The sequence below is a fragment of the Poeciliopsis prolifica genome, unplaced genomic scaffold (genome assembly GCF_027474105.1).
Source record: "Poeciliopsis prolifica strain line A6 unplaced genomic scaffold, Auburn_PproV2 SCAFFOLD066, whole genome shotgun sequence".
NCBI classification, from domain to species: Eukaryota; Metazoa; Chordata; class Actinopteri; order Cyprinodontiformes; family Poeciliidae; genus Poeciliopsis; species Poeciliopsis prolifica.
The window spans coordinates 2,036,620-2,054,236 of NW_026562441.1; the positions used below are offsets into that span (position 1 = coordinate 2,036,620).

Here is a 17,617-nt window from a genome sequence, read left to right on the forward strand (position 1 = left end):
GAATTTTAATTTTAAATTATGAGTCAATCAATGTTGAAATATGGTCAGAAATATTGAATTCATGTTGAAGATTGACATTTAAATTATACAGAAAGTGGTTGGTAACTTATGTTGAGGTTTTCAACCATAACTGATACTTTATCAATATTGATTCATGTCAACATATGAATTTAAAACGTCTGGCCAATGATAAACAGGCATTTCAATGATTACAAATCAACATCTTTTCAACAATAATGTTAACTGGCTAAAATTGGGTGACTGTCTTTTTTTTCCCATAATCCAACAGTGAATTAGCATCGTTAGCTGCTTGCGGTCAGATGGTTCCACTGGGACCAGAACCTTCGCTCCTGCTGTGTCCTGCTCCGCAGGGCTCGTCTCCACAGACATGATGGTTAACTGGTCCGTCCCGTCTAACACTTCGGTTCATCTCCAGTCCAACTACTGCAAGGAATCCCATGTTTCCATTTTCGCCACCGCCTTCCTCACACCAGAACCGTCCTCATCGTGCCTTTTGCCGTGTGGGTCCTGTACTTGGGTCATCGGCGGCGGTGGCAGCAGTCCTCAGCCACTGTGATGTCATCACCTACCACATGGTCCTCATGCAGCTGGCCGAAGCTCCAGGCCTGCTCTGCTATCTGTTGGGATATGTGGTTCCAAGCCTGTCTGTAGTTGGTTTCTCTATTTTATCACTGACTGTTGTTGGGGAGATTCTGTTCCACGTGTTGACCTGTGTGGAGCACTACCTGGCCGTCATCCACCCCATGACCTAGCTAAAGCTGAAGAACAGCAGCGGGGTCACCATCAGACATGTTTGCATCGGAGCCGTCTGGGTTTTTGCTCTTGCCTGGGGGGCGCTGGTTGTCCTGTACTTCCCTGCCATCCCCTTCCTCCAACTTTTCTCCTTGTCAAGCCTCAGTTGCTGTGGTTTCCTTCTGCAGCCTCTCGGTTCTCCGCGTTCTGGTTCGTCCGAGGCCTGGGGGCGTGTCCGGAGACCGAGTCCACCGCGCAAAGAAAAAGGCTTTCAAAACCATAATGACTATAACAGGAGCGCTGTGGATGTTGTTCCTAGGATACTTTGCTTGCTTTGCTTTAAAAGTGTCACTCGATGAGCTACAGTGATTGGTGTTTGGTTGCTGCATGTGTAGGTTCAGTTTGCCCAGCAGTTTGGCCGTTCCACTGCTGTTCCTGCACAGAGCAGAGAAAAACATGCTGTGCTGTGCAAATAACGCATGAAGGAGATAAAACAAGACTTTATGTAACGGTGACTGTTGTAAAATGAGCACACATTCATACAGAGAAGTTTATCAAGTCTATTTCATGCCTAAAGTCCAGTAGAGCCTGATGTTCACGGAAAGTTTCCATTATATAAAAAACAGGATTTTAATGCCTTTGTAGTAAAAACAAGTCAAATATTTATGAGATTATTAATCAATGTTACTTGTGTGATCAGACCTGGTGAGTTTTTATATTTAATATTTACTGTTTAACAGGCAGATCCAGATGAATGACAGAACATGCAGACAGAATCTGAGCCCATTGCTACCATGATGTGAAATAATATTCAAATAGTTTTATCACTTTGTTTGTCAGTAGAAAAAAAAAACATTTAAAGAATAAATTTGCCTTTTGCAGCGTTCCATGAAACGTGTCCTAAATTCTTGCATTAATTTGCAACATTTAAACACACAATCAGTCAGGAATAAAAGTCCTAGTTCAAACCTTCATCCAGACATGAGCAGCAAACCGAAGGTCCAGAGAGTTTAAGCCATGAAGCTCTGGAGAAAACAAAGATGAAGCTTCATTGAGAAATAGGAACAGATAGTTTGAGTTATGAGTAATAACCAGTAAGTACACATCATTTTATTTTGTCATAAAGATACAATTTAATTGCACTGATGATTAATTGTGTTGAAGTTTAAATGGACCAACTGAATTTGGACATTCATTAATAAACTTCACCTGCAGGTGAAAAAGAGCCGCTGTTGCCAGAGCAACAGGTGTATTTGAATACACACCTGGTTCTGTTCACATCATTTAAGATCTGAAAGATGTTTGTTTTAATATGCAGGCAAAATGCAGCTGATGCATCAACACCTCAAATTATTCGTGACTGAACTTTGAATACCTCAAATTCATCAATCTCTGGAAAATATTCAATATAGTGTTTTTATTACGTTTGATATTTTAAACTATTGTACATTTATAGTTGGAATTAATGCAAAAAAATACTAATTTTGGGATCCTAATGCTCTGACCTCAAGTTAAAACAATAATGAGGAAAATTTGTTGTTTGCCTCCAACAAATGAAATCGTCTCGTTTGTTTGTCACAAACAGATACAGTAAAAAATACTTTCTCAAGTTTTTTCATTTGTTTGTCTTCATGGACTGTCAGCTGATTTTATAACATTTACGCTGGATTTTTTTTCTATTTTAACTTCCCAACTCAAAATTAAAATCTTTCTTTAATAATTGAAGTTAGAAACATTAGTTTGACCAATCATCCGTCTCCCGAGAAATGCAAAAACCAAAGACACAAGAGCATCAGTTCAGACTCTACAGACTTCACTTAGCATGCTAATAATGGTAATCATGCTAATGTTCAAAACTTCAGTTAGCATGCTAATTATGGTAATCGTGCTAATGTTCAAACACTCCAGCACCGTTTGACTGAAAGTGTCCAAGAGAAAAACTCTTTTTCTCAACATGTGAGATGAATGTATTGAACAGTAAATTCTCCTCAGTTAGACGACTTCAGTGACTAATGATGGCATTTTATCAGGTAAAATATGATATATTCTATTAGTGGAGCTGGTTATGGAGCGAAAGAAACCAGAAAAATGTAAATCGATTTCAAACAGTTTCCGATTTCTTCTGCATTTTGTGAGAATATTTAAATAAATTTGCCTCATTTTTGAGGATAACGAGGCAACTCATATACATGTGACGCCACATGGAAGGTCTGTTTTACTGAATCTTTATCATTAATATTTCTTGTTTCTCTATAAATTATTGAAATTACTTTATTGCCAAAAACTGTTTATGGTGAGGAAGAAAAACCCAAGAGACAAAGACTTCCTGATAAGTTTTATTGGAGATATTTCAGCTTTAAAAGCCAGAAACACTTTGAGATAAATAAGTGCAGAGTCCTTTGTGCTACGATGCTGCCTGTGCAGCCTTGTGGCTCTTCATGTGCGTCTTCAGGCAGTGGCTCTGAGTGAAGGCCTTCTCGCACAGGGAACACTTGTACGGTTTCTCTCCGTTGTGCGTCCTCATGTGGACGGTGAGGTAAGTTCTCCTGGCGCACGTTTTCCCACAGATCCCACACACGTACGGTTTGGCTCCCGTGTGGATCGCCACGTGGTCGTCCAGGTGAGTCTTCCGTTTAAAGGACCAGCCGCAGTGAGGACAGCGGTACGGTGTCTCCCGGTGTGGACCCGCATGTGTATGGTCAGCGGCCCCCTGGTGGTGAAGCCCTTCCCGCAGCGCTCGCAGCGGTACGGCTTCTCGTTGGTGTGCGTCCTCATGTGGATGACGAGCTGCTTGCTGGTCAGGAACATCTTGCAGCAGACGTCGCAGAGGTACGGTCTCTCTCTGTTCATGTGAATCTTCTCGTGTTGCTTCAGAGTGTAGCCAGCTTGAAGCGCCTCTCACAGATCTGGCATCTGTGGGGTCTTTCTCCAGAGTGCGTCATCTTGTGGCGGGACAAAGATCTGTTGCTGCTCAGGAATTTGCCGCAGACTCCACAGAGGTACGTTTTACGTTTCCTGTGCGTCCTGTGATGAGCCTTTAGCTGCGTCTCCACCTCAAACAGCTCGTGGCAGGTGGGGCATTCGTGACGAGTTTGTGCTTGTTCTCCAGAGGCAACCCAGACACAAACGAGCTGACCTCAGGTTGGACAGGTTGCTGTCCTGAATGGACCTTCAGGGGGTCACTCAGACTGAGGGATGACTGTCCAGGGATGGCTGTCTCTGGAGAGTCATCTGTTCTGTGCTCACTATGAAAACGATCCTTTGATGCCTCACCTGACTCTCCACAGACTCCACAAACACTTCCTGTTTCCTCCATGTGTCTCCAGGCGTGTTTAATGACAGCAACCTCAGATTTCTGGGTTTTACAGACTTTACAGGAAAAACCCGTTTCTGTCCAAACGTCTTCAGACGGATTGACTTCTTCTTTCTCATTCATGAGCTTGGGGTTTTGCTTTTCCCGTTCATCACTGACATCTAGTTTCCAGCTGCTGTTGCTTCGGTTTGTCTCTCCTTCATTCCCATCAGCTGCATCTCCATCCATCTGAGCAGCAGGAGGCGCCGTGGAGTCGTCACCTGACACTGACCTCATTAGAGGATCATCTTCTGTTTCCCTACGATGTTGTGATGATTTCCTTCCACAAATTAAACCAAGAAAAGAATGAACTGTTTGTTTTATGAAATATTTTTTTAGATATGTTGATGATAGTCAGTTTTATTTATGTTAATCCTGAAGTATTCAGTCCAAAACAATAGTTTTACAGAATTACGCCTTTTAAATTACTGAAAATTTCCAATAAAATATAAGTTGTTCACCCAAATTCTTGTTTTTATAAGTTATTGAAGATTTTTGTTTCATACTCAAATGAATAGAAGCTATAACTTTATCTGGACGTCTTACCTCATCTCCTCACTGACCAACATGGCAGAACTTTTCTCCATCTGAAGAGAAGGAATTTCCTCCTGAATTTCCTTCTTTGTCTAGAAAATAAAAAACATCAGAACCTGAAAACTAACACTGCAGAGCAACAAAACAAGCCAAGAGCCAGAACTTCTGTCCCACCTTGAGTCTGATGTAGACTGTAGGCTTTCTGAGCCGCGTGGATTTGACGTTTCTGACGATCTCCTCAGGCGTCACCGTACTCAGAGTCAGACGCTGAAGTCTCCGCCGCTTATCCAACGTCCAGATGTGAAAAGGTTTGTCGTCTGCAGCCAGCTGGGGGACAGCAGACCGGAGCAGGCTCAGAAAGTCCAACTCCTGCAGGCCTAGAGGACACTTCAGGGACACCAGAGGACATTTCTTCACCACTGGAAGCAGAGAAACACGGAAACATTAAAACGAATTGAACTAACATTTCAAATTGTCTATTTCTGGGAGAAATAAACAGTTATGGTACCGGTTTTGGACAGGATGCTGATGCTGGAGTCCTTCAGGACGCGGATGCTGAGGTGGATGGCGCTCTGTGCTTCACTGACCTGAAATCTGCCAGGACTCCTTCCATCAGAGCTGAAGACGAGAACCAGGTTAACGGACATTATTATGTGTAATAGGTCATCTACTGATCAGATCAGCAGCCGGAACCTTGATGAAGCAGTTTGGGTCTGACTCTTCAGACAATCATCACCCTCCTTCCTCAGCTGATCCATCGCTTTTGCTGGATGGTAAATCTGGAAAAACGTCAAATGAAAGAGGGTAAATGTTTCACTTATTAACGTTACAACAAAGCCGAATTAAAGACAATTATGAGTTGTTTTAAGATAACACACAGTTTTTGTTGCTAATAGTATCGAAACGGAGAATTTTGAAGAAAAAGCTTAAAAACTGTATATATTAACGGAGTTCCGCATGCAGCACAGCGTTCTGTGACTATGAATGAGTGAAAGACACGAACCGTTTGTCCCGACAGTGAGCTGGTTCTGGAGCTGATTCTGGAGCTGGTTCTGGAGCTGGTTCCGGGGCTGGTCCAGCTGGTTCCGGAGCTGGTTCTGGAGCTGGTTCTGGGGCTGGTCCAGCTGGTTCCGGAGCAGCTCCAGCTGGTTCCTCTGCCGGCGGATCTCCAGGCGGAACCCCGAGGCCTCCTCCTCATACCCGGACACCACCGCCTCCACCGCCCCCAGGATCTCCCGGGACACCGCGGCCAGCCTCTCGGTCACAAACCCCCGCAGAAACTCCGCGTGGTTCCGCTCAACGGGACTCTCCACCGGGTCCTCCTTCATCTCTGAGCCCGATACGGTTCACTGTTTCAGGGGAAATGTCATCCACTGTCCGCTGTGTTTACTGGAGCTGCTTCTTCTGGTCAAGTTTAAGCGCAGTTTGACGCCTTCATGGTGCTCTATCGCCCCCTGCTGGTACTGACTCAGTATTTCATTCTGTAAAATTATTTTTAGTGGCCAAAAGTGGAGAAAATCTTTAGATTCCCTCACTAGATGAAAATATGTTTTTGGATTCTTAGTATGACAAAACACACAAAAACCAAATATAACCATGTTTTATGCAAAATATAAATAAGTTCATATATTACTTTTCTTTTCTTTTTTTTTTAAATAAAATAAAAACACCAGATATTTTTATAGAGTTCTGCCTGCAGCTCAGTGCTCTGTTAGATAAACTGTGAATGGATGTTTGATTTCTCAACATAAAAAAGCAAAGGAGACGAAAATAAATAAATAAATAAATAAAAATAAATAAATAAATAAATAAATAAATAAATAAATAAATAAATAAATGCATCAAGCGTTTTCATTTCCTAAACAAACAGCTGCTGGTGTGTTTACTTTTGATCAGAAAATCCAGTCCAATTATTTTATTTAGGTTTTTTACAGCATAAATTGGTTGGAGTTTTGTAAAGCAGCTATTTCACATTTACGTTTGGAAAACAGTTTATGTCAGAAGTGATGCTCTGTGGTCACATCACTGATGACGTTTTCATACACATCGTCCAATCCCTGCCCAGCGTGGAAGGATGAGGTCATTTCCTCTGACGCAGGCAGGTCGTTTGCTAAATTTAGAGGGACATATATATATATATATATATATATATATATATATATATATATATATATATATATATATATATATATATATATATATATATATATATATATATATATATATATATATATATATATATATATATATATTCCCTTCTCACCCACCGCGGGTGGTTCTTATCCTCTGAGCTCGGGTCCTCTACCAGAGGCCTGGGAGCTTGAGGGTCCTGCAGTATCTTGGCTGTGCCAAGGACTGCTGCACATTTCTGGACTGAGATGTCTGATGTTGTTCCTGGGATCTGTTGTAGCCACTGCTCCAGTTTGGGGGTTACTGCCCCGAGGGCCCCGATGACCACAGGCACCACTGTGGTCTTCACCTTCCAGGCCCCTCCAGTTCTTCCCTGAGGCCCTGGTATTTCTCCATTTCTCCTTTTTCCTGATGTTGCAATCACTTGGTATTGCTACATCTACCACAACGGCTTTCCTCTGTTGTTTATCCACTACGACAATGTCTGGTTGGTTCGCCATTACCATTTTGTCTGTCTGGATCTGGAAGTCCCACAGGATCTTAGCTCTGGCGTTCTCCACCACCTTTGGGGGTGTTTCCCACTTTGATCTTGGGGTTTCCAGTCCATATTCTGCACAGATGTTTCTGTACACTATGCCTGCCACTTGGTTATGTCGCTCCATGTACGCTTTCCCTGCCAGTATCTTGCACCCTGCTGTGATGTGCTGGACTGTCTCAGGGGCCTCCTTGCACAACCTACACCTTGGGTCTTGTCTGGTGTGGTAGATCTGGGCCTCTATTGCTCTGGTGTTTAGGGCCTGTTCCTGGCGGCCAGGATGAGGGCCTCTGTGCTGTCCTTGAGTCCAGCTTTTTCCAGCCATTGGTAGGATTTACTGATATCAGCCACTTGGGTTATTTGCTGGTGGTACATCCCATGTAGGGGCTTGTCCTCCCATGATGGTATCTCTGGCACCTCAACCTCCGTTCCCTGTTGTCTGAGACATTCACTGAGCACATTGTCTGTTGAGGCTTTGTCCCTGATGTATTTATGGATCTTAGTTGTTTCGTCCTAAATCAAACATCCATTCACACACACACACACACACACACACACACACACACACACACACACACACACACACACACACACACATATATATATATATATATATATATATATATATATATATATATATATACAGAGCTGACTGGATAGCTCAATACATAAGGCATCAGTATATCACCCGAGAGGGCAGGGTTCGAATCCAGTCTGGGTCCTTAGGCAAGACCCTTCAAGCTACTGCCTACCTCATACCATGAGAGATACTAAGTTGCGTAACATGCCGGCTCAGACGTCGCCCGGCCAAACAAGGTCTGCGTCAGGTGTTGGGGAACCAGAGCACCTTGATGACAAATGGGCTACTGGAACAAGACGGAAATGGGCGAGAGATGAAAATGTGGATCTGTTGGAATGCTACTACTCAAGTAACCTAGTGAGAGAGGTTACATGCAAAGACTGGGGAAGGAATGGTTACTTCGACATCCCCAGTCAACACTAAGCAAAACAACTAAACAACTAGTAGCTCAGTGTTCCAACATCCGCAAACGGCAACTGCTATCACAACTTAAGATTGACGAGATACAACACAAATGCTACGGCAAAAGGGAGGAACCCGGAGATTGAGAATGTGAATGCAGCATTGAGAACGATCCCTACCAACACCATAACAGAAACCAATTAGCTGATCTACAACTCAGCATCAGCGATCCTTAGGATACTTGGCTATAAGAGCAACCATGAGACCCAATACCCACCATGGAAAAGACGGTTAGAGGCTACAATCAAGGTAACAAGGAGGGAAGTGAGCCAACTGTCAGAGCTCCACAAGGGTACAATGAAAAGACCAGTACCCAGAAAGTACAGGCAGATGCCCATACCTGAAGCACTTGAAACTGCCAAACAGAGGCTCCAAGCCTTGGCCAGCCGCCTAAAGAGATACACAAGGGAGAATGAATCCAGAAGGATTAACCGGCTCTTCTCCACTCAACCAGCTAAGGTGTACTCTCAATGGCAGGGTAATAACAACAGAGCAGACCCACCAAGGCTGGAGACTGAACAATACTGGAAAGGCATATGGGAAAGGGAGGCGTCCCACAACAGCAATGCACAGTGGCTGATCTCTCTACGAGAGGACCACAGCAACCTCCCTGAGCAAGCCCCGGTAACCATCACTGTGACAGATGTTCAAGAAAGAGTCTCAGGCATGAAAAATTGGACAGCACCAGGGCCTGACATGATCCATGCCTACTGGCTAAAGAAACTCACTGCTCTCCATGAGCGAATGGCAGCCCAAATGAACCAGCTGCTACAAAATGGGACTCACCCTGAATGGTTAACTGAAGGGCGGACAATCCTAATCCAGAAGGATCCATCAAAGGGTCCAGTCCCACCCAACTACCGACCAATAACCTGCCTCTCCACAACCTGGAAGCTCATGTCAGGCATCATAGTGGCCAAGATAAGCAAACACATGGATAAACACATGAGCACGGCACAGAAGGGTATCGGTGTAAATACCAGAGGAGCCAAACACCAACTCCTCATAGACCGCACAGTTGCCCGAGACTGCAAAACCCGACACACCAACCTGTGCATGGCTTGGATCGATTACAAGAAAGCCTATGACTCAATGCCGCATACTTGGATCATTGAATGCCTACAGATGTATAACATCAACAGGATTCTGAGAGCCTTCATTGCAAACTCGATGAAGCTGTGGAAAACCACCCTTGAAGCCAACTGCAAACCACTTGCACAAGTGTCCATCAAATGTGGCATATCAAGGAGATGCTCTGTCCCCGCTACTGTTCTGCATAGGCCTGAACCCCCTCAGCCAAATTATCAACAAGACTGGCTACGGATACCGACTCAAAAATGGGGCCAACATCAGTCACCTCCTCTACATGGATGACATCAAGCTGTATGCCAAGAGTGAGCGAGACATCGACTCACTGATCCACACCACCAGGATCTACAGTACTGACATTGGGATGTCATTCGGACTAGAGAAGTGTGGTCGGCTGATCACAAAGAGGGGGAAGGTCATCCACACAGAAGGAGTCTCACTCCCACAAGGAACAATAGCAGACATAGAGGACAGTTACAAGTACCTAGGTATACCACAAGCAAATGGCAACCTTGATGAGGCCACAAGGAAAGGAGCCACAGCTAAATACCTCCAACGAATAAGGCAAGTCCTGAGAAGCCAGCTCAATGGCAAGAACAAAATCAGTGCGATAAACAGCTATGCCCTGCCAGTAATCAGATACCCTGCTGGAATAATTAGCTGGCCAAAGGAGGAGATAAAAGCCACAGATATTAAGACTAGAAAGCTACTAACCATGCATGGAGGGTTCCATTCCAAATCCAGCACCCTGAGACTGTACACGAGCCGCAAGGACGGAGGCAGAAGACTAGTGAGTGTGAGAACCACTGTCCAGGACGAAACAACTAAGATCCATAAATACATCAGGGACAAAGCCTCAACAGACAATGTGCTCAGTGAATGTCTCAGACAACAGGGAACGGAGGCTGAGGTGCCAGAGAAACCATCATGGGAGGACAAGCCCCTACATGGGATGTACCACCAGCAAATAACCCAAGTGGCTGATATCAGTAAATCCTACCAATGGCTGGAAAAAGCTGGACCCAAGGACAGCACAGAGGCCCTCATCCTGGCCGCCCAGGAACAGGCCCTAAACACCAGAGCAATAGAGGCCCAGATCTACCACACCAGACAAGACCCAAGGTGTAGGTTGTGCAAAGAGGCCCCTGAGACAGTCCAGCACATCACAGCAGGGTGCAAGATACTGGCAGGGAAAGCGTACATGGAACGACATAACCAAGTGGCAGGCATTGTGTACAGAAACATCTGTGCAGAATATGGACTGGAAACCCCGAGATCAAAGTGGGAAACACCCCCAAAGGAGGTGGAGAAAGCCAGAGCTAAGATCCTGTGGGACTTCCAGATCCAGACAGACAAAATGGTAATGGCGAACCAACCAGACATTGTCGTAGTGGATAAACATCAGAAGAAAGCCGTTGTGGTAGATGTAGCAATACCAAGTGATTGCAACATCAGGAAAAAGGAGCACGAGAAACTGGAGAAATACCAGGGCCTCAGGGAAGAACTGGAGAGGGCCTGGAAGGTGAAGACCACAGTGGTGCCTGTGGTCATCGGGGCCCTCGGGGCAGTAACCCCCAAACTGGAGCAGTGGCTACAACAGATCCCAGGAACAACATCAGACATCTCAGTCCAGAAATGTGCAGTCCTTGGCACAGCCAAGATACTGCAGGACCCTCAAGCTCCCAGGCCTCTGGTAGAGGACCAGAGCTCAGAGGATAAGAACCACCCGCGGTGGGTGAGAAGGGAATTTTATATATATATATATATATATATATATATATATATATATATATATATATATATATATATATATATATATATATATATAAGAAAACAGAAAATCAATCAATGAATTGATGAACTGGCTGTTAGATGTTTGGGTTAGTGAGTTATTTAAAGTGTTACCTTTGCTTCTCTGCAGAAATAAAGACAGCATGAGGAGAGTGGAGATGCAATACGGACAAACCACCAGCAGGTGGCAGACCAGTCTGATGTGGAGGGAGGAGGCGTGGCTGTGATTGGACGTTTACCTGCAGGTAAAAATGTCACCATGACAACATGAGACAGAAAATCTGTGAAAAATGAAGCTAATCCACCTCCTGCCTATGCTAATGCTGCCACTTCCGGACAAAAACAACCCATCAAAGCCACAACAAAGACCTTAGTGCTGTCAATCAACTTGTGAAGGCGCTGCTCACAGTGCTCCAGGAAAACAAAAAAAAATTCCCTCCACTGGCTCCCTGTAGCTCAAAGAATAGATTTTAAAATACTGTTGTTAGTTTATAAATCACTGAACGGTTTAGCACCACAATACATCAAAGATCTGCTGTTGTTGTATCAACCTTCCAGACTCTCAGGTTCTGGTTCTGGTCTGCTTTTCATCCAGAACCAGAACCAAGAGAGGAGAAGCAGCTTTCAGCATCTATGCACCAAACATCTGGAACAAACTTCCAGAAAACTGTAAAACAGCGGAAACCCCGACTTCCTTTAAATCTCAACTAAAAACACACCTTTTTAGAATTGTTTTTGAAATGTAATATGTAACAATGTTTATGATGTAAAGCACTTTGAAATGCTTTGCTGAAATGTGCTATACAAATAAAATTTGATTTGATTTGATTTTGATTTGATTCATGGCGTCATCTTAATGGAATTAAAATAACATCATCAGTTTCATTTATTCATAAAGTTTTATTTATTCAGATAACAAAACAATTTTTCAGAAAGCAAAGCAGAAAAAAAAGCAGCAGATCAGGATGAGATTGTTTGGATCAGAAGTGATACTCTGTGGTGACGTCATCATCATCATCATCGTCATGTGGTACCAGCTCAGCCTGGGGGGGCGGAGTCATCTTCACACACGGTGACGGGTCACTTCCTGTGTTCAGAGGAAGTTAAAGAAAAACACATTTATTACCATGAATTCAACTAAGTCAGGAGACTGGATAATAAGAGACATTTATAAAGCAAAAATAATAATGATAAAAGCAGAACCAGTGAAAACCTTCAGTCAGTCAGTGATTGGTTGGATCATCAGGTCAGGAAATGATTCAGGGTTTTACCTTTGGCTCTGAGTCCAGATGAAACTCCAAGAGGAAACTGCAGATGAAGAACAGGAACATGACCACCAGGTGGCAGAGCAGAGTGACGATGAGGAGAGGGGAAGGTGAAGGGCGGGGCTCTGGTTGGTGTTTTTTCTGCAGAGAGAATCCAACCTGATCAACATTTATAGATGAAACTGAAGGAATGTTTGTGTCTGACTGATGAATTCATTAGTTATTATTCACACTGATCACTGGAACACAAATAAAACATTAAACTGTGTTTGATCAGTTCAGTTAGCAGAGAACAAAGCATTTATTCTAGCATCTGTTACAGTCTTGTTACAAACACATTTTAATATGATTTCAGAAAATAAGATGCATTAAATTTAAACATCATCAGCCATAGAAGATGAAGCTTCTCATTGATGACAAAGCAACATGAATATTCTGATAATTTGTCTCAAAGATTCAAATCAATATTTGACATTTAGATGCTAGAAAAACTGTTTATAGAACAATTATAGAAAGTTCAGATCATTGGAAGAAACCTAAATATCCAGAGACAGAGTTACAGTGATATACATGTTAAACAGAAGCTGCTGACCCCTGACCTTTGACAGAGACCCTGCTGGATGGAGACTCTCCAGAACCGCTGATGCTACATTTATAGAGGCCTTCATCAGAGCTGGAAACATGGAGGAGGGTCATGCTGCCTGCTGATCCATCACCAATGAAGGAGCCATCTTTATAGAAAGCAGCTGGGAGGTTGTGGGTTGGATTCCTTGCTCTGCAGCTCAGAGTGACGTCATCTCCCTCCATCACAGGGAGGACAGGACTCTGCAGGATCACTGATCCTTTCAACACAGAGACAAACTACAGCATTTCATCCATTTCCACACAGCAACACTAACTCCACAGTCTGATCTTACCAGAGACAGAGAGCTGGATGCTGCAGCTGCTGCTGCTGCTGCTGCTGCTGCTGCTGCTGCTGCTGCTGCTGCTGCTGCTGCTGCTGCTGCTGCTGCTGCTGCTGCTGCTGCTGGAGGATCCAGACTCACACCAGTACAGACCAGTATCATCTGGGAGGATGTAGGTCATGTTACAAGTAGAATCATCAGCTGCTCCCCATCCTTTACACTCAGCTCTGGTCTCTCTGCTGGTGTTTCTCCTCACTGTCCATCCAGCTGATCTGTTTTCATCCTCACAGATCAGAGTCACTGATTCTCCTTCAATGAACTGGGATCTGCTGGGACTCACAGTCAGATGAACTGAAATAATAAAACATTCCTCCTTTCATTAGTTCCTCCATTCCTCCAGCAACAGGATCCAGTCTAGATCTAGAGTTATCAGAATCAGGTTGTAACCTTGGTTTGTTGAGCGGCTCAGCAGAGAGATCAGAGCTGCAGAGAAATGACTCTCAGGTTAGTTGGAGCTTTAATCAGCTCTGCAGTGGGAAGCAGCAGTGATCGTCTCTCAACATTTGCACACATCCAGCAGATGGACTCACCCAGCAGCCTGTGGACAGATGTTCCCTCCATTCTGCAGCTGGATCCAATGAGACCAGCAGCAGTTTGACTCGCTGAGAACAAACTCTTCCTCTTCCTGGATCTCTGCATGTCAGAGGATCTGAAACTAAAAGACACTAAAAGATGAGAACAGAGAGAAACCCTCAGATAATGCCCATAATTTTATCTACAATTAAGAGGTTTCTCATTTTATTTGCTCCAGATGTATTCTAATAATTATATGTATTGACTGTTTCAGGCTTTGCTCTGAACTTCCAGTTTAAACCCACAGCTTCTCAGATCAACACGCTGTTGATGAAGTAACTGTTATATTTATGTCTCAGTTGCTTCCTGATTGATTTTTCTTTGTTCATATTTCCATGTTCAGTGAATCAGGAAATGCTGCTGAAGGATGGTTTTCCGGACTGTGTTGATGGGAATCATCAGGTTTGTTTTCCCAGCAGACAGAACATTTTAAGGTCTTTCTGTGAGTTATGAGAAAAGTTTGATCCTGCAAAGGTTTGTTTAAAGAACTACTTCCTGTTTTTAGGTTTCTTTCAAACTGACAGAGGATTGGTTTGGTTTAGCAACAAGCGACTTTTTCTAAGAACTGGTATCAAAACAGAAAGAGAAGAAGAATGATGCTATAGAAACTTGATGGATTGACTTTTGACCCAGACAGTGTTAGAAGGGCGTATTCCTTTCCTCTTTTTGGAAGACATTCTTAAAAAAACCCAGATGTATTTTTGCAGCTTGAAGAATCTTGACATTTGATCAAACTTCTGTATTTTATCTTTACTTCTTCCTGTTGCTGTGAACTTGAAGACATTGAACCTTGGTTTCCTGATTTTGTCAGACCAATTCAAACTTCTGCAGCTTTTCGCTTCCAGGCTTTAAGCCGTTTCTCTCCAGAAATCTCCTGAACTCCGACTGGATCCGACTGGATCCGACTGGATCCGGCTGGATCCGGCTGGATCCGGCTGGATCCGTCTGAATCCGACTGGATCCGGCTGGATCCTCGGCTGAACAGAACCAAAGTAGGCAGAGATGCACAAACTGGATCATCATGTAGTTTGAAGAGGCCACAGCAAGAGGAACTTTACTGCTGCTGCTTAAGAAGCCAGGAAGTCAATTCAAAATGTAACTTCCTGAACATGAATCAGAAAGAGAAGGACATGAACATGTTTATCTGGTGAAACTCTAAGAGTGGCTGATCGGGTTTCTGGCCCTCTGGGTTTTATCAGTCAATTTGGTTCAAAGTAATTCGACAATCATTCAGAAAATTCAACTTAAAGGCCTCTGTCTCTTTAAGAAGCTCAGTCTCTCTCTGACTCTCAGCCTTCAGGAAGTTGTCACATGGTTTCTCATGGACCCTTTTTCACCCTTTCACCAGAGTTTCACTGAGAAGTTGTTCCTATGATGAACTCAGCAGATCCAAAGTTCAGATGTTTTCAACACTCCAGGTTTTATAAAGTTCTGACTTTATAACAGGACAAAGTGAGAACATGATGTAAGGCTTACAGGGTGTCAATCACCTTCGTTTACATGCTGCTGGTTGTTAAATCCATGTACAAACTGAAGATTGTTGATTGGCAGCAGCTGTGCTAAAGGCAGAGAAACAAACTCAGTTAAATGGAAAACTGTCATAGGTGGTCATGCTAACTAGCTGAACGTTCATCACAAGCTCTGCTGTGGGACAGGAGCCGTAGTGCAGCAGAGAGCAACAAGGAGGGACTGAGCAGCACATACACAAGTTGATTGACAGTACTAAGACTCTCCTCCTGGCTCTGATTGGTTGTTTCTGACTGGGAGGGTTGTATTTCTGCTGGTGGCAGCAGGACCACCAGATGGAGCCAGAGGAGATCCATCTTTTTATAGATATTTGTCTCATATTTCACTGTCAGCACAGAGTGACAGTTTTCACAAATATATAAATGTGTTTTTAATATTAAAGCTACCAACTTCAGATTTAAGAAATGTTTTGTTAGAAATTGCTGGGTGTGACTTTATAATATTTTTGGATAGAAGAAATTAAGATAATATAATCGGTTTCATTTATTTATAAAGTTTTATTTATTCAGATAATAAAAATTTTTTCAGAAAGCAAAGCAGAAAAAAAAAAACAGCAGCAGATCAGGACGAGATTGTTTGGATCAGAAGTGATACTCTGTGGTGACGTCATCATCATCGTCATGTGGTACCAGCTCAGCCTGGGGGGGCGGAGTCATCTTCACACACGGTGACGGGTCACTTCCTGTATTGAGAGGAAGTTAAAGAAAAACACATTTATTACCATAAATGCAACTAATTCAGGAGACTGGATAATAGGAGACATTATAAAGCAAATATAATATATAATAAAAGCAGAACCAGTGAAAACCTTCAGTCAGTCAGTGATTGGTTGGATCATCAGGTCAGGAAATGATTCAGGGTTTTACCTTTGGCTCTGAGTCCAGATGAAAACCCCAAGAGGAAACTGCAGATGAAGAACAGGAACATGACCACCAGGTGGCAGAGCAGAGTGATGATGAGGAGAGGGGAAGGTGAGCAAGTGGGCGGGGCTTCAGTGATGGGCGGGGCTTCAGTGATGGGCGGGGCTTCAGTGGTGGGCGGGGCTCTGGTTGGTGGTTTTCCTGCAGAGAGAATCCAACCTGATCAACATTTATAGATGAAACTGAAGGAATGTTTGTGTCTGACTGATGAATTCATTAGTTATTATTCACACTGATCACTGGAACACAAATAAAACATTAAACTGTGTTTGATCAGTTCAGTTAGCAGAGAACAAAGCATTTATTCTAGCATCTGTTACAATCTTGTTACAAACACATTTTAATATGATTTCAGAAAATAAGATGCATTAAATTTAAACATCATCAGCCATAGAAGATGAAGCTTCTCATTGATGACAAAGCAACATGAATATTCTGATAATTTGTCTCAAAGATTCAAATCAATATTTGACATTTAGATGCTAGAAAAACTGTTTATAGAACAATTATAGAAAGTTCAGATCATTGGAAGAAAACTAAATATCCAGAGACAGAGTTACAGTGATATACATGTTAAACAGAAGCTGCTGACCCCTGACCTTTGACAGAGACCCTGCTGGATGGAGACTCTCCAGAACCGCTGATGCTACATTTATAGAGGCCTTCATCAGAGCTGGAAACATGGAGGAGGGTCATGCTGCCTGCTGATCCATCACCAATGAAGGAGCCATCTTTATAGAAAGCAGCTGGGAGGTTGTGGGTTGGATTCCTTGCTCTGCAGCTCAGAGTGACGTCATCTCCCTCCATCACAGGGAGGACAGGACTCTGCAGGATCACTGATCCTTTCAACACAGAGACAAACTACAGCATTTCATCCATTTCCACACAGCAACACTAACTCCACAGTCTGATCTTACCAGAGACAGAGAGCTGGATGCTGCAGCTGCTGCTGCTGCTGCTGGAGGATCCAGACTCACACCAGTACAAACCAGTGTCATGTTCTCTGATGCTGCTGGTTTTACAGGTAAATGCATCTTTACTCCACCATCCATCTCCACATGGCTTCCTGGTCTCTCTGCTGGTGTTTCTCCTCACTGTCCATCCAGCTGATCTGTTTTCATCCTCACAGATCAGAGTCACT

The 17,617-nt window shown here is 43.4% G+C and overlaps 3 protein-coding genes across 3 annotated transcripts; all 3 read right to left on the bottom strand.

The window, feature by feature from the left end:
- Positions 1–3,076: 3,076 nt before the first annotated feature.
- On the bottom strand, positions 3,077–6,035 carry LOC129351363 (uncharacterized). Its single transcript, XM_055020239.1, has 6 exons — positions 5,643–6,035; positions 5,333–5,418; positions 5,148–5,257; positions 4,814–5,058; positions 4,652–4,731; positions 3,077–4,385 (listed from the first exon to the last, which is right to left on the bottom strand). The coding sequence occupies exons 1-6, from the start codon at positions 5,835–5,837 to the stop codon at positions 3,791–3,793; spliced, it is 1,311 nt and encodes a 436-aa protein (XP_054876214.1). The 5' UTR covers positions 5,838–6,035; the 3' UTR covers positions 3,077–3,790.
- Positions 3,158–3,603, bottom strand: LOC129351345 (zinc finger protein ZFP2-like). The gene is made up of 2 exons (XM_055020222.1): positions 3,439–3,603; positions 3,158–3,379 (listed from the first exon to the last, which is right to left on the bottom strand). The coding sequence occupies exons 1-2, from the start codon at positions 3,601–3,603 to the stop codon at positions 3,158–3,160; spliced, it is 387 nt and encodes a 128-aa protein (XP_054876197.1).
- Positions 6,036–14,846: 8,811 nt separating the features above from the next.
- LOC129351346 (uncharacterized) lies at positions 14,847–17,412 on the bottom strand. Its single transcript, XM_055020223.1, has 5 exons — positions 17,394–17,412; positions 17,076–17,318; positions 16,423–16,617; positions 16,151–16,238; positions 14,847–15,006 (listed from the first exon to the last, which is right to left on the bottom strand). Exons 2-5 carry the CDS (start codon positions 17,281–17,283, stop codon positions 14,847–14,849), a joined length of 651 nt encoding a protein of 216 aa, XP_054876198.1. The 5' UTR covers positions 17,284–17,318; positions 17,394–17,412.
- Between the last annotated feature and the right edge of the window lie 205 nt (positions 17,413–17,617).

Coding starts and splice junctions, on each gene's coding strand:
- LOC129351346 (XM_055020223.1), bottom strand. CDS start 17,283: ATGGAGGGAGATGACGTCACTCTGAGCTGCAGAGCAAGGAATCCAACC. Junction 16,239..16,422: donor ATCTGGACTCAGAGCCAAAG/GTAAAACCCTGA, acceptor CTCTCAATACAG/GAAGTGACCCGTCACCGTGT. Junction 15,007..16,150: donor GATGATGACGTCACCACAGA/GTATCACTTCTG, acceptor GGTTCTGTTCAG/CCGAGGATCCAGCCGGATCC.
- LOC129351363 (XM_055020239.1), bottom strand. CDS start 5,837: ATGAGGAGGAGGCCTCGGGGTTCCGCCTGGAGATCCGCCGGCAGAGGA. Junction 5,258..5,332: donor ACCCAAACTGCTTCATCAAG/GTTCCGGCTGCT, acceptor TCTCGTCTTCAG/CTCTGATGGAAGGAGTCCTG. Junction 5,059..5,147: donor CAGCATCCTGTCCAAAACCG/GTACCATAACTG, acceptor CTCTGCTTCCAG/TGGTGAAGAAATGTCCTCTG.
- LOC129351345 (XM_055020222.1), bottom strand. CDS start 3,603: ATGAACAGAGAGAGACCGTACCTCTGCGACGTCTGCTGCAAGATGTTC. Junction 3,380..3,438: donor CGCTGACCATACACATGCGG/GTCCACACCGGG, acceptor TTTAAACGGAAG/ACTCACCTGGACGACCACGT.